The following is a 15,055-nucleotide window of genomic DNA, read 5'->3' as shown; positions in this document are numbered from 1 at the left end:
AAATAACAATTTGGACTTGCTGGATTAAATTATTTTTTCCTTTATTTTAGAGAGGAAAGGGGAGAAGGAGAAAGGGGGAAAGAGCAGGGGGGTGGGGGAGGGAAAACTGCGCTACCAGGCAAGGGCTAATGATTTTCTAAATGTGGTTACTAGACAATTTAAAATTACACATGTGGCCTGTCTGGTGTGGCTCAGTGGACTGAGCGTCGTCCCATGGACTGGGAGGTCCTGGTTCAATTCCCAGTCAGGGCTCAAGCCTGAGTTGCAGGCTTGATCCCCAGTGGGGGGCGTACAGGAGGCCGCCAATGGATGTTTCTCTGTCACATCGATGTTTCTCTCTCTCGCTCTCCCGTCCTTCCTCTTTCTTTGAAAAAATCAATAAAAACATATTTAAAAAAAAATAAAATAAAATTACACACATGGCCCTGGCCAGTGTGGCTCAGTTGGCTGAGGGTCATCTCATGCACCAAAAGATCACCGGTTCAATTCCCAGACAGGGCACATCCCCGGGTTACGGGTTCGGTCCCTGCTCAGGGTACATGCAGGAGGCAACCGATCAATGTTTCTCTCTCACATTGCTATTTCTCTCCCTCTCCCTTCCTCTCTCTAAAATGAATAAAAACACATTTTAAAATAATAATAAAATAAAAATAAAAGTAATACAATTGCATGTGTGGCTTGCATTCTGTTATCTCTGGACAGCACCACTCTAGACTTTTATCCAATGTCACCTAGTCTTATCCTGGCTGTGAGGCCCACCCGGGGGTCTAGGCCTCGTGAACACATTTTTCTTATAACTTTGGGAAAGCAAAGGCCTCCGTTCCAGGCAGCGTGGGGGCAGGGGGTGCGGGGCGGGAAGAAGAGTGTGGGATTCTGAGTCATGATCTCAGCTCTGCCTCTCAGATGCTGCCCAGTGTCAGGCACATCACTCAACCTTTCTGAGCCTCCTTCTCCCCGCTAGAGCTGTCGCAGAGAAGACGGATACATGAACATCAGGCATGTAGGAGGTGTGAGGTGGGTATCAATAGGCTACCCGTTGCCCCAGTGGGCTCAGGTGTGACTTAAACCTCTGGCCTGCTGGCAGGGGCAGGGCCTTATGCCTGCACAAGGAGGCCTGGCTGAGAGGACATAAAATCGGGTCACTTTTGCTGTTTCCCTTCGCAAAGGACTACATCTGCCCAAAGGAAGGAGCACCTCTTCCTAATTCATAGAAAAGGGCAGTCTGCTCACCAAACCATGTGCCACAGACCAGACCGGCTTCCTGAGGGGCACGAGTCCTGTTCCCATGGGACCAATGGGACGGCCCATGTCTGAAAGCCCACCCGCAGACCCGGAGATCTGGGCTCCAGGCACCTGTGCACTATCCTGCCTGCTGGCACTCACCTCAGGCAGGGAGGAGACGGACTCGAAGCTCATGCACTTCTCAGCACTGGCTGGAGACCGGCCGCCGGGCCTCCTGCAGCTCTTGGGGCCTTCAGACTCCCTGCGCCCCTTCCCCTGCAGCAAGCAGAGGGCAGTCGTCAGCTCCCAGAACAACTGGGAGGTGGTCCCTTCTGCATCCCAACACGGGCCACTTTCTGAGCCCTGGGGGGGGCTTTGCTGAAGGCCAGCCTTGGACCTGAGCCACTCCAGAGTCCACTTGAACTGCCAGGTCTGGGGACACAGATCCTTGCCAGGCACGTGGCCTCAGAAAAGCCCAACCCCCTTGACCCTTCTAGCCCTGCTGTGTGCTCCCTTCGCCCCTTCCCCACCACCCCCACCCCATTAGTCATGCGTGCTGGGTGGCATGCTAGCTGACGCCCAGTACTGGAACAGTGCATGCCAGGGGCTCACCAGGGCGTGACAGTGAGGGGTTAAGAAGTGCTGATGGCAGAAGTAAAGGAACGAGGCCAGAGGGGTGGAGGGGGCAGGGGAGGGGACTCTAGGATGGACATGAGCTTGCACATGCCAGGGAACATGCAAGGAGGAGGGGAGATCAAAGAGACACCTCACCATAGCACCCCGGGAGAAAAGTAAAGCGTTGGCCCGATAGTGCCAGCAGTGGAGGGCGGCCAGCAGGGAGCTGGCAAAGTCGGCTACCTGCTCCGCCACTGCCAGGCTCTCCTCCTCCTCCTCCTCTTCCTCTGAGCCTGGGGGCTCTGGCCCAGACCCCTTCTTGCTGCCTTCTCGCCCTGCCAGGTCCTCCAGAGTGACCTGAAAGGCCTCCTCCTCCTCGTCCTCCTCCACCACCTCCTCCTGCTCCTCCTCCTCCTGCTCCTCCCGGGCAGCCCCCTGAGCCTCCGGCTGCAGGGCCCGAGCACGGGAGGGCGGCCCGGAGTCCAGGAGAGCGCCAGCACTGCCTGCATGCTGGTCAGAGCACAGGAGCCCTCGTGACCGCCTCTGGGCAACACCCCTCCTCCTGCCTGTGGCTGGGGGTGGGAGGCTTTATACAGAGATCCCCATCTAGATCCCAACCCCTGGTCTCCACTGGTGCCCAGTGAGCACTGGAGGGGGTGGGGTGGGGGGAGGGGGCAGGGGGAGGGTTCTCATGGTAGGAAGTTGGGACCTGGGAAAGCTTGGACTGGGTTAGGAACTCCAGCCCCGGAGAGGCCTGCCTGCCCCAGAGAGAGGGAAAAATAAGAGATGATCCAGGCTGGCCAGGCCACCACCAGGGTGCCATTCCAGGAAAAGGGTACAGAAGGGTCACTGGGGCAGAGGCCACGGCTCCTTCATCGGCGACCCTGATGACAGGGCCTGGTGCAAGGAGGTGCTTGTAGGTATTTGTTAAGTGAATGGAGACAATGAGGGCTGACGGGGCCAGGGGCTGACCTGGGCAGGCCCCCTCCTCTACCCGGCCAGTCCCTCTGCCCACAGCCTTACCTTCATTCCTGCCACTCTGGCTGCTGCCACCACCACGGAGTCCCAGCACATGGGGGAGGGGGAAGGGAGGGGAGATGAGTAAACAGGAGAAAGAGCCTCTTCATAGTGGCCAGAGGACTAGAGTCCCCTGGGAAAGACCTCTCTGGGGGCTGCTATTCCCAGAACCTTCACCTTCCCAAGGAATGACAGAACAGGAGCAGGTGTGTGTGTGTGTGTGTGTGTCACTTGCTCCTGCTATTGCCCCAGGACAGGGTCAGAGGAGTGGGGGGTGGGGGCTCAAGTCTCCTCCCTAGATGGCAAGGGGCAAGGCCCACTTCCCGGGAGGAATCGAGACAGAGTCCCCTCAAACTGTCCTCAACACCCCCACCCAGATGGTTACCTCTGTCACCTTCCTGCCCCTGCCCTAGAGCTCACCTAATGGCTGTCACCCCTCACACTCACCTTTGTCGCTGAGTTGCCTGAGCAGGTGCCTGGTTGGCTCTGCGGAGGAGAGCGAATGGGCTGTCAGTGTGGGCCGGTTTAGCTGGGCCTGGCCTGCTCCCAAGCCCACAGCGCCACCAGCCCATCACCAGCTCAAAGTTCACTGGGGCCTGCCCTCCACCCAAGGGCCCTAAAGGAGACAGCCCACACACCTACCCATAGAGGGAGGCAGGCCCACTCCCCCCGTCCTGGGCTCAGCTCACCCAAGGAGCCACAGCCCACACCGCCCCCTTCAGGCCAACTAGCCCTAGGTCTGGAGGTCCAGGCCACACCTCAAGCCCCACCTTCCCTGCAATGAGCACATCTGCACCGTAGGTACAGCCCAGGCCAAGCCCCCTCAGCACCCCAGCTGGAAGCAGAGGTCGCACCCGACTTTCTACGGCCCTCAAGGCCTGGCACCACGATGCCTCGCTGCCTGCTGGGGAGTGTTGCCCGGCTGCACAGGGGCTGACCAGGCTCTGGGGACAGGACACAAAACACATCCATTAGGCTGATGGTCCCCACCCTGCATTCCAGCCTTTCTGGGGACAGACCTGAGACAGGCCGGCAGGAGCAAGAGGACATGTGTCAAGGGACCTGTCTATAGAGCCTTGGTCTTGGCCCATACTGTCCTTGGCATTTAAGTGGGAGGCCCACGATAAACTTGTAGCCAAGGGAAAATCTACCGAGGTCTCTTAACTGTTCCTGGGCAGAGGAACATACAGAAAAACTTTTCAGCAAGAAGTGTGCACACACACACACACACACACACACACTGCACAATATAAGTAAACATCCAATTGTTTTCAACAAACACTCAACTCTCATTTTAGAACGTACAATCAAGACCATTTAATAAGTGTCAAGTATTAATGTAGTACCTTACGTGTCCATAAATTTTATTTTAATGTAGTACTTTACGTGTCCATAAATTTTACTTATCTGCCCATTCTCTGGAAGTAGGAAGCAGAAAAGGCCCAGAGGCAGCCAGATCAGTTGGCTGAGAGCAGGCCCTCGCGTCCTCCCCTCTCAACTACTTCCTGGCCTGCTCTTACACATGCTTCCCACACCTTCAACAGACTGATTTCCAACACATCGAAGGGGGAAGAAGGGATACTACAGGCAAGCACACTACATCAGACAAGAACAAACACTCGTCGGCATAAAGATGGGCACAGCATGGCACACAGCTGTCTCCACGGCAACGCATGCCCCCTGCCCCCCTCCCCCCAGGCCTGGAGAGCCTAGCAGTTCCTATCCCACAGCGAGGCCCCTGCACTGACTTCGGAAAAGGAGTTCACTGTGGCCAGCATCCTCTATTTTAAAAGAATCTGAAGTCTGATTTTAGAAAGATGTCTCTTTCATAATAGTTAAAACTAAAACACAAAAACAAGCACACAAATGATACCCAACTCTTTTAGAGTTTCCAGGCTAAAATCTCAGCCACATGGAAACGTAAGCTCTAAAATGGCTCATTTCATAAGTGCTTTGAGAGCTAGTCTGGATGCTGACATGACAGAGAGTATCACTACTACCAGCACCGCCGTCACTCACTGAACATGGCCATGTGCCGGGAGCCTCCGACTTAAAGTGATGGCAGCCCTGGCCGGTTTGGCTCAGTGGTTAGAGCGTCGGCCTGCAGTCCAGAGAGATCCGGGTTCGGTTCCTGCTAAGGGCATGAACCTCAGTGGCAGTTTGTCCCCGGCCCTGGTTGGGGTCATGTAGGTGGCAGCCAATCGATGTGTCCCTTTCACGTCGATGTTTCTCTCCCTCTCGCTAATAAAGAAAAACAAAAATTAAAAAAAAAAAGCGACAGCAGGTGAAGGGGGAGTGCTGGAGGAACAGGAAGAGGATTACAGATGAAAGGAAAGGAAAAGAGGAAGTTGGAGACTTACAACGTTACCACCACCCATTTGGGGCTTTTAACATATGGCAACATAAAATTCTGCAACTGTGACAAGTTTGCCTAGGGTTCAAGATCCACTGGGAGCAATACCAAACAAAATAAAACCCAAACGCTTTCCAGAGATCACTCGGTTCACGCATCAATCCACACAGTTATTCAAGGGACCCTTGCGTCACGGCCAATCAGAGCCCAGTGCGCTGTGGAGATCCAAGCCAGGACACCACTCCCACTCACGCCCGAATCTCTCCAGGGGTCTCTCAGACATTTCTCACCCCACCCCCTACCACATGAATATGTCTGGCAGAGACCTGGCTGAAGCCAAATCGGTCCCTGGGCCTCGGACTGAGGGCAGCGTGAAAACAGATGTACAAAACACACTCATCACCAGGAGAGCTAGGAATAAAAGCAAGGTTTTCTCTTTTCAACAGACGATTCACTCCAGTAACTCCAAGTACATAGTAGCAAGCCCAGTCATGGAAAACCCAGGAGAGGAAAATGGAACTTTTCCCTGAGACCCAAAGTAAATATTTCCCGTCTGGATTTGATGCCACTTGAAGTCTAACTTGTTTCCCCCACGTCCTGCCTCTGCTCTGTTCCACGACTGGGCTGGGGCCCGCCCATGACGTCCGGGCGAGCGTTGCTCCTGGCTGACTCCCAGTGTTGGGAGCAGCGAAGAAGGGAGGTTGAGATCGCAGGGGAGCCAAGAAAGCGCCACAGCCTGAGTGCACGGCCTTCCGAGGGCCGCGGGAAGGTGGGCGAGAAGGCGCCACGGCCTGAGTGCACGGCCTTCCGAGGGCCGCGGGAAGGTGGCTGAGAAGGCGCCACGGCCTGAGTGCACGGCCTTCTGAGGGCCGCGGGAAGGGGGTGAGAAGGCGCCTGGTGGAGGGCAGCACAGAGCGGACGCTCTGCACACGCCCACCCTGCCCTTACAGGATTTCGGGAGGTAAGAGCCAGCCCCAAATGCTGCTGCAGACGGTCCTCCGCCTGGTCAAGGATCCTATGAAGGTGTCTCTCTGCCCATTAGCCCTTCCCTTACCAGACTGCCGGCGCCCCTGGCGCACGTGGGTGGACACCTCATCCTGGGAGGACCAAGCCTTCTTCAGGCGCTCTGGGCTGTAGCGGTACCGATTGGGATCTGCACCCAGGAGAGACAATGAGGCCTTTGGGACACTAACAGCCTTGGCCTAGACTCTGACCATACCCAACCACACCTCTGCTGTCCACCCCAACCCCAGGGGCCAGAGGCCTCCAAAGCTCCCTCTTCTCCCTCTTCCATGAAACTCCATCTGGGAGCACCAGGCACTGGGAGCACCGGACACTGGGAGCACCGGACACTGGGAGCACAGGACACTGGGAGCACCGGGCACTGGCAGCACAGGACACCGGGAGCACAGGACACCGGGAGCACCGGGCACTGGCAGCACAGGACACTGGGAGCACAGGACACTGGGAGCACAGGGCACTGGGAGCACCGGGCACCGGGAGCACAGGACACCGGGAGCACCGGGCACTGGGAGCACAGGACACTGGCAGCACAGGACACTGGCAGCACAGGACACTGGGAGCACAGGACACTGGGAGCACCGGGCACTGGCAGCACAGGACACTGGGAGCACAGGACACTGGGAGCACCGGGCACTGGGAGCACAGGACACTGGGAGCACCGGGCACTGGGAGCACCGGGCACTGTGAGCACAGGACACTGGGAGCACCGGGCACTGTGAGCACAGGACACTGGGAGCACCGGGCACTGGGAGCACAGGCACCAAGCCCACCCATCAGCAGCGCCATGCCCCTGGGCTCACAGGAGAGCCTAGGCCGTAACTCAAGGAGCTCCCTGGTACTCCCTGCCCCCCCAGCTGCAACCTGACCTAGACGGACGCACAGTCTGGGGCAGAGCAGCAGAAAGGGCACACTCACAGCAGGAGTCCATTTCCAAGATGGCTTCCTTGGCCTGGAAGGGAAGAAGCCCACCGGTTACGGCCTGGCCAGGTGCCGTGCCTCCCCGCGTGCACTCACTCTTGCTGCGTGAGGACGCCCCACAGTGCTCTGCTGAACTGACCCCAGCTGCTCTGTGGAGTCAATGTCCAGAGAACGAGGCCCTGGTGGACCCCACAGCTGGCTCTGAAGGACACCCTCTCCCTGTACCCCATCAGGAGCTGGGGTGGGGGCGCCCCAGGAGAGCACCTTCTGTGGGATGGTGGTGTGGTGGTTCTCCAGAATGAGCCTCTTGATGTGGTGAGTCCAGGTCCGTTTCTCCTCCACTGTTTTGGCCTGGGAGGAGCCAAGGGAGGGGCCAGGGGTTATCACAGGCCTGAAGGCACATGACGTGGGCCGAGCGTGTGAGCAGGGCGGAGGTGGAGGTGGAAAGCTGGCCTCTACGAGATCACTCGGAGGCGTCAGCACGCACCTGAGAGGTGCCCACAATGACTTCTGGCTTCCAGAGGGAGACCCCGAGGCTCAGCGCAGCTCAGGGGTGGGAGAGGCAGGTGTGGCCCAGCCCCAGTCCCCGGCCCAGCCCGCCCCTCACCTGGATGCTGTACTGCTGCTTGCTGTGCTTATAGTGGGTGACGGTGAAGCACAGGGAGTCTCTGGTACTTTCGATCAGCATCAGGGAGGAGCACTGGGGCGGAGGGAGAGGGCAGTCAAGCACAAGGACGGCGAAGGAGCTAACCTGGGCCCCAGCCCCTCGAGGTCGTCTGGGCAGGCAGGGAGAGTGATCACAGGGGGAGGGAGCTGCGCCCACACTGCCGTGGGGCCATGAAGAGGGCAAGGAGGGAAGGGGCGGAGGAGATGGCAGCAGCCTGGTTACCGGGATGTGACCCTTGTAGACGAAGTGATCGCCCCGCTTCTTGGTGATGAGCAGCGCTTTGTCAAAGAGGAAGAAGGTCTTCTCATTCCGCACACGGTGCACGCGGAATGTGCCCTCCAGGACAAGCTCCCCGTAGATGGTCAGGTCCGGCCCCTTCCAGTTAATGAGCAGCGACTGAATCTCCTGCAGCAGAGAAGACCCAACCCCAAGGGTCAGGATTCTCATCACCTTGCTGGGGACCCTACAGGTCTCCAGAAAGCTCCTGAAAATCCAGCCACTGCTGAGTTCCCTACAGAAGCCTGCCCCACACGGAGACCACCCCTCAGCTAACCACCGCAGGGCGGCCAGACTCCTTCTCCAAGCCCCACACCCCCAACCACTCTGGCATGCTCCTGCCATCACCAGCCCCGGGCACCTGGAGCCGAACAGCGTGCTCATGCCTCCTCTTCATGTCATTGATGTACCAGGCCACGCAGGTCATGGTGTCAATGGCATCCTCCACCACCTCGAAACCATCCTCTTCCTCATCAAAATGTTTAGCAATTTCCTGCATGGGACCCATGGGCTTAGACAGCCCACAGACTCAAGAGTCCACCCATCCCCCAGCCACCCCTGTACTCAGAGGACCCTTGGGTTACCTGGAGCAGCAGGTGGTACTTGAGGATGCGCTGGACTGGCTTTAGCAGGTAGGAGCCCAAGGGCAGTGAGTGCTGTAGCAGCTCCTGCCGGTCCCGGAAGAACTTGGCCTGCTGCTTGTCCCGCATGCATTCCGTCAGGGCGGCCACCGAGCTGGGAGTGGGAAGGGGCTGTCACCACCTGGGAAGGCCTAGATGGGGAGGTGGGGTGCTCCAGACTCACCAAATGGATCAGCCTCCCCTCTCCACCCCAATTACTCACTTGGGGTAGTTGTTGCAATACTGGGTGTAGATATCAAACTCTTGACTCTAAACAGAAACAAAAAATAGTGATTTCAGGGAGACTCCCATTGACATGTAAACCCAGGTATACCAAAGACATGTCCCTGGTCCCCAGAGCAACTCTGTCCCCCTTTTCCTGAGTGTCTGCAAATCTATCTTTCTACCCATCTGTCTGGAATATGCCCTCCACCCAGCAACTCCTGGCTGCACCCAGAAGACCCTCCTCATTCCAGACAGGACACCTGGAGGAGTACCCAGGGCTCAGATGCCCCATGAAGGCGAGAGTTCCCGTCCCAGTGAGCCCCCAGCAGAAGAGGGCAGAGGTGAGGACCCAGCCCTTCTTACCCTTTCCACAAAGCAGCTGGCCACAGCCACGGGGTCACTATTGCAGTTGTCCAGGTCTCTGAGTAGCTGGCTGGGTGAGGGAGAGTGGTCATCAGACCCTGGACCCCTCAAGGCCTCCACTTTTCCCAACACACCATGCCCCCTCCCCAACCTCCTGGTGCCCAGATACACGATACACAGCCAGCCCTGGTGTCATGCCAAAGAGTTGGGGCTTCTATTCTCAAAGTGAGCCCTGCCCAGGGCAGCAACCACAGAAAGCATCCAGCCACACTGCAAAAATGGGCAGCAAAGGAGACCCACATGCTCAGCAAGAGGAAGAAGGGACACCAGTACCCACCTCAGGAGGACACGGCTCCTCTGCAGGCAGAAGGAGTCAAATACACAAAAGCAGAGATTAAAGGAGAAAGAAGAGACAGGGACTCACAAAAGAACCAAGGCCCCCAGTTCAAAAGGAGGCAGTAAAAGGAAAGAGATGAGTCCCAGCACCCCTTCTTAGATGGGGGCACTATAGGAAACCCTCGAAAGGGTGCTCCCCCCTCTTCCCAACCCTCCCAGCGGTCTCCAGCTTACACAGCAGGAAGTCTCCCTGCCCATCTTAAAGGGCCTGAGGTAAGGTTCCTCCTGAATTACCAACACTGGTCCTTCAAACTCCGCTCCTCCTGACCAGCGCCCTTCCTCTGGGGCATCTATGGGCCCAGGCAGCACACTGTGGGTCCTCGAGGGGCCCCTCTGCCCGGAAGCAGCCCCTTGCCAGGTCTTGTTCAGCCTCCCCCATCATGTTTGGCCTGACCTGTGCTCCCCTAATGGGTGAGATCACCTCCAAGGAGCCCTGACTTCCCAAGTGGTAACAGGAAGATGGAGAAGAAATTAAGAGATGTGCAAGTGGGAGACATAGATGAGAGGACAAAGAGGCCACAAGGGACAGAGGGAAGAGCATCAGTCAAGGGCCCACAGTCCTCTGAGGGGCACTGGCCCAGGCTGAACCCAACGAGCACGTGGCCTCAGATACATGGCCCCACACGCCCTCTCCCCTGCAGGGGGCTAACTACATATTGTACAGTGATGGGCCACCCTTCCCACCCTCACAGACCAGGGCCCACAGGACCAGGGACATCCAGGACCCCTAGGTCCAAGATGGGGCTCACAGGGGGAACAAAGTGCATGTCAGGCCCACTCCTACCTGTTCAGTGCATAGATGTTTTCTATGTTCCCAAAGAGGGCGCTGACTTGTTCTGGCTTCAGCAGCCCGGGTGTGTCGATGATCTTCAAGAGGTAGTCCTGCGTGGAGAGAGGCATCAGAGCCCAGCCCCTCCTGGCACGACCCTGGGCCCCCTCCACGCCTCATTTCTGTACCTCGTTTTACTGCCTTATCACCTACTATACTGGGTTGGAGAGTTCCACCCAAAAATTAACACCCACTAGGAACCTCAAACGTGACCTTTTTGGTAATAGAGTCTTTGCAGATGTAACCAGTTAAGGATCTCAAGATGATATCGTACTGGATTCAGGGTGGCCCTAAATCCAATGACCAGTGTCCTTTACAAGGGGACACGAAGAGACAGAAGACAATGTGAAGAGGGAGGCAGAGCCTGGGGTGACGCATCTACAGGCCAAGGAACGCCGAGGAGGCCAGCAACCACCAGAAGCTAGGAGAAGCCTGGAACACATCCCCCCTCGGAGCCTCCAGAAGGAACAGCCCTGCCAACCTCTTGGTTTCTACCTTCTGGCCTCCTAAACCGAGACAGAATGAATTCCTGCGTCTTAAACCCTGCATTGCGGTAATTTGTTACAACAGCCCTGGAAAACCAGTACACCTCCCTCCGCGGCTGCCGGCTTCCAGGGCAGCAGCCACACTGCCACCTTCCTGTGCCCTGCACCGTGGGCAACGCTTCACCTACTCAGCCCTGCGAGGCAGGGGCATCTTCATTTTACAAATGAGGGACCTGCCGCTCTGGGTGTTACCCCGGAGCTAAGACCCCACAACCAGAAACAACAGAGGAGGGATCTGGGTGCAGACAGGCAGGGTCCAGAGCACAGGGGTCCCTTCCGTCCCTGCCAAGGGTGCCTACTCCCTGGGGACCTGCAGTGTGTTCTGCTGGTGGGAGCGACTGGTCTGAGTGAGCAGTGTGCAGCTTCCCCGGGGTGGGAGATGTTAGGATTCCCCACCAGCCCATGGAAGCAGAGCTTCCGGGATGAAAATGTCAGAGAGAACTGTCCTTGGGGTGGCCACGGGTTTACTCGAGAGAGTGGGCGGCCAAGGCTGGCCCGAGAGGAAGTGGGCAGGTGCTCCCCTCCCCCGCCGCAGGCCTCACCTCCACGATGCTGCGCAGGTCCTGCACGTACATGCGCTCCGTTTCCACGATTTCCCGCACCACGCGGCCCAGGTAGCTCAGCTTGTGCCCCGGCGCCGCCGCTGCCCGGCTGTTGAATGGGGAAAGGGGTCCCTTCCTGTTCAGCCAGCTGCTGGAGTTGTTGTTACTGTTCGGGGGGTGCCGGCTGCGTGGGGAGCCTGCCCCGTTCGTGGCCAAGGGCTCAGGGCCACTGGGCTCCTCCATGGTGCCTCGGCTGTCTCGAGAGGAGCCTGATGAGGACGCGTTGGAGGTCAGGCTCACGTTGGAGGTCAGGCTCACGGGTCGCTCCTGGCTGCCGTCCTGGCGGAGAGAGGCAGAGACGGGCATCCTGGCATCGCTGCCTGGCGGGGGCACTCCGGGGGGATTCTGGGCAGGAGACAAAACGCCAAACTTTGAGTCCGGACAGAAGCAGAAAGTAAAAGGGTAGCATCCACAGGTGGGTGGGTGGGTGGGGCGGGTAGTTGTTGTTTAATAGATGGAGTTTCAGTGTCGCAAGATACAAGTCCTGTGGATGGATTGGTGGTGACCAATGCACAATGCGAATGGACTTAATGCCACTTAAAAATGGTTAAAATGCTAATTTTATCTTAATTTAAAAACAATTTTACCACTATTTTTCAAACAGCAACTCTGAACCCCAGGAAGTCCCTTCCCTCTGATCCTGGGAGCATCTGCGAGGATTCCCAATAACATTCCTTCCTTACAGCTCCACCTCCGTCTTTCCAGGGTGGAAGAAAGGTGGACCACACGCAGGGCCCATCAGGGCTCAGAAAACCAGGCCCCAGAAGAGCAGAGAAGATACTCTGCCAGAGCCACAGCGGGGTGCCTTCTGCTGGAACCCCTAGTACCTAGCCTGTCAGAGCCTCAGCTCCTCACCATCTGCCGCAGTGCCGTGTCCTCCCGGCTCCGCGCACCTGGCTCGGGGCAAGGGCTCCATAAACCGTCAAAACAGTGATGCTAATGGTAGTTGTTATAAAGCACTTCCCAGGTGCCCACCTGTCAGGGCCTGTGCGGGGGCCACCAGACCAGGGCAAGCAAAGATCTGGCTCTTATACTCTAGGACAACATGCGTGCCAGAGGGTAAGAGTCTCCCCAAGTTGCAAAATCTCGGGGGCATCAGTGGCTATACCATAAACCTGGAAACTTCTGGATACTGACAGAGAAGGCAGAGGAGATGGTACAAAGGCTGAGCCCACATTACCCCAACCCCACCCCCAGCACCAGGTACAACCCCTGACTCACCCTGGCTCCCAGGGCCCCGGAAATTCCCCAGGGCGGAGCCACCAGAGTCTCCCTCAGCACAGCCAGTCAGGGCCGCACAGCTGCAGGAAGCTGCTCCCAGAGGGAGCGAACAGCCTCAGGTGGACTTTATTCCCTGAGCAGATGGTGCAGCTCCCAGGGACAGCTGGTCAGGGGAGGGGGGGTGGCCTTGGAGAACACAGACGCTCCACCTCTGCCCCAGAGGACCAGAGCTCACCACACCGCTTTCCAGAATGTACATTTGATTGCTGTTTCCATGGGAAAAAGCTCCAGAGCATCCCTCCCACCTCCACTGACCCAAAGCCTCCTGCCCCTGGTTCTAGGTCTCAGAAGCCACCAAACCACAGACTATAGCTATGAGGATAAGGATCTAGAAGGTGTCATCACTCCGATAACTATGAATTTGTCCCCTGGTTTTCTGTGCCTCTGCCCCAACCTGGAACCAGTGCCCCAACTTGTACCAACAGCCCGAGCTCTGGCTTTTGTAAACATTCTCTATGCCTGGGCATTATTTCCTCCCCATCCATCCCATGACATACCAGCACCCCTCAACCAGCATCACCCAACCCTCAGCTTCAGATTAGAAGCCACTCCCCCCTCTAGAAACTTTCCCAGAAAGCAAACCTGGGGCACCTTTAACATAATCTTTCAGCATCCCACGGCTACACCTACTCTAGCACTCACTGCATGAGAGACTATGACTAGTTTGAGACCCCCTATCCAAGACTGTAAGTGACCTAAGGGCAGGGGCCTTAGTAATGATCTGGCAGCCCTGGCCAATTTGGCTCAGTGGTCAGAGTGTCAGTCTGCGAACCAGAGAGTCCCGAGTTCGGTTTCCGCTAATGGCATGTACCTCTGTTGCGGTTCATCTCCGGCCCCGGTTGGGTCATGTGGGTGGCAACCAGTCGATGTGTCTCTCTAACATCGATGTTCTTCTCTCTCTTCCTCCCTCTCTCCCTCCCACTCTATCTGAAAAAAAAATGCAAAAATGTACTTGCGTGAGGATTGAAAAAAAAGGATGATCTGGTAAATGAATACTGATGATGAACAAATTAGTGCTTCTGCTGAGCTAAAGTCTGGAGGATGGAGACCTACTAGCCATCCATACTAGCCCAGCAAGGACCCTCTTGAGCACAGGGCTCTGTCGTTGTGTGTCTCAGCGGGGGTGCTCTGCGTGAGCCTCCCATGTTGCAGATGAGGACACAGTGGCAGCGCTAGAGCCAGTCCTGCCTTCTCCCTCCCTTCAGGCGCAACAAAAGGAGGATGAATGAACAGGTCACCTGGTTGAAACTGAGCATCTCAGAGGAGAGCCCCCTGGGAAAGGCAGGACTGCTGCTTTTCCTCCCTTTTCAAAAGAGCCTTTAGAGTGGACCAGCTAGGCCCTTCTACAGTCGGCCGGCACGGGAATGCCATGTCACTTCAGCACAAAGAAAGACAGCCCCACGCCCTGCCCCAGCCCTAACCCCCAGCCCTGCGGGGCTCCCGTGTCCTTCAAAGCACATTGCACACTGCCCCATCCCTCCCCCCCCTCCCTCTCCATCAGGCCCGGCTGGAACCCTGGGGCAGGGACTTATGGCCTAAGACCTTTCCCAGATCAGACCTGGGGTCAGTCAACCCCTAGGGGATGCTAATAAAAAGGGCCCAACAAATGGATTTCACAGCCAGCCAGATCACAGCCCCCACCACCGTACTCCCCACGCCCCTTCTCAGGGAGATTTACCTCTAAAAGGTGCCTTCTGAGGGCCACTCTTTTGGGACCCCATGGCAACATAAGCACACTTCAAGCTCAGAAACTAAAGCATCTTTACTACTTGGAGAAACTTTCTCTGATTAAATATAGCCACCTGCCATAAACATAGCAAACCAAGCTCATATTTTCAAAGTAGTGCCCTGCCCAAAGCCTCCTGGGACTAAAACCAAGCCTAACAGCTAAAATGTTCTAAGCGTCATAGACATTACAAGCCACTTATATCTTGTAAAAACTCTGAGGTAGATACTACTATTATCCCCATTCTACAGATGCAGAAACTGAGGCCACAGAAGTAGCATGTGGTAGAGCCTGCATCTGCACTCGGGCTCCAGTGTGCATGCTCTCCTGCCTCCCTAAAGGATTTCACACCGGCCAGGACCACAGGCAAAGGATTAG

The 15,055-nt window shown here is 56.8% G+C and overlaps 1 protein-coding gene across 1 annotated transcript in view; it reads right to left on the bottom strand.

Moving 5' to 3' along the window:
- Positions 1–15,055, bottom strand: part of PLEKHG3 (pleckstrin homology and RhoGEF domain containing G3) — a 43,323-nt gene that overhangs the window by 4,991 nt on the left and 23,277 nt on the right. The window contains exons 2-17 of the mRNA XM_036260268.1: positions 11,611–12,015; positions 10,479–10,576; positions 9,299–9,368; positions 8,934–8,980; positions 8,675–8,825; positions 8,452–8,583; positions 8,037–8,219; positions 7,755–7,847; positions 7,412–7,498; positions 7,145–7,178; positions 6,261–6,359; positions 3,708–3,797; positions 3,301–3,339; positions 2,860–2,882; positions 1,993–2,346; positions 1,384–1,497 (exon numbers count right to left, since the gene is read on the bottom strand). Coding sequence (XP_036116161.1) covers positions 1,384–1,497; positions 1,993–2,346; positions 2,860–2,882; positions 3,301–3,339; positions 3,708–3,797; positions 6,261–6,359; positions 7,145–7,178; positions 7,412–7,498; positions 7,755–7,847; positions 8,037–8,219; positions 8,452–8,583; positions 8,675–8,825; positions 8,934–8,980; positions 9,299–9,368; positions 10,479–10,576; positions 11,611–11,976 — 1,980 coding nt within the window. The 5' untranslated portion in view covers positions 11,977–12,015. The remainder of the gene's footprint in view (positions 1–1,383; positions 1,498–1,992; positions 2,347–2,859; positions 2,883–3,300; positions 3,340–3,707; positions 3,798–6,260; positions 6,360–7,144; positions 7,179–7,411; positions 7,499–7,754; positions 7,848–8,036; positions 8,220–8,451; positions 8,584–8,674; positions 8,826–8,933; positions 8,981–9,298; positions 9,369–10,478; positions 10,577–11,610; positions 12,016–15,055) is intronic.

This window comes from Molossus molossus, unplaced genomic scaffold (assembly GCF_014108415.1).
Source record: "Molossus molossus isolate mMolMol1 unplaced genomic scaffold, mMolMol1.p scaffold_m16_p_1, whole genome shotgun sequence".
Lineage (NCBI taxonomy): Eukaryota > Metazoa > Chordata > Mammalia > Chiroptera > Molossidae > Molossus > Molossus molossus.
Note: the sequence above shows the minus strand (reverse complement) of the source record. Positions and strands in the feature narration are given on the sequence as shown.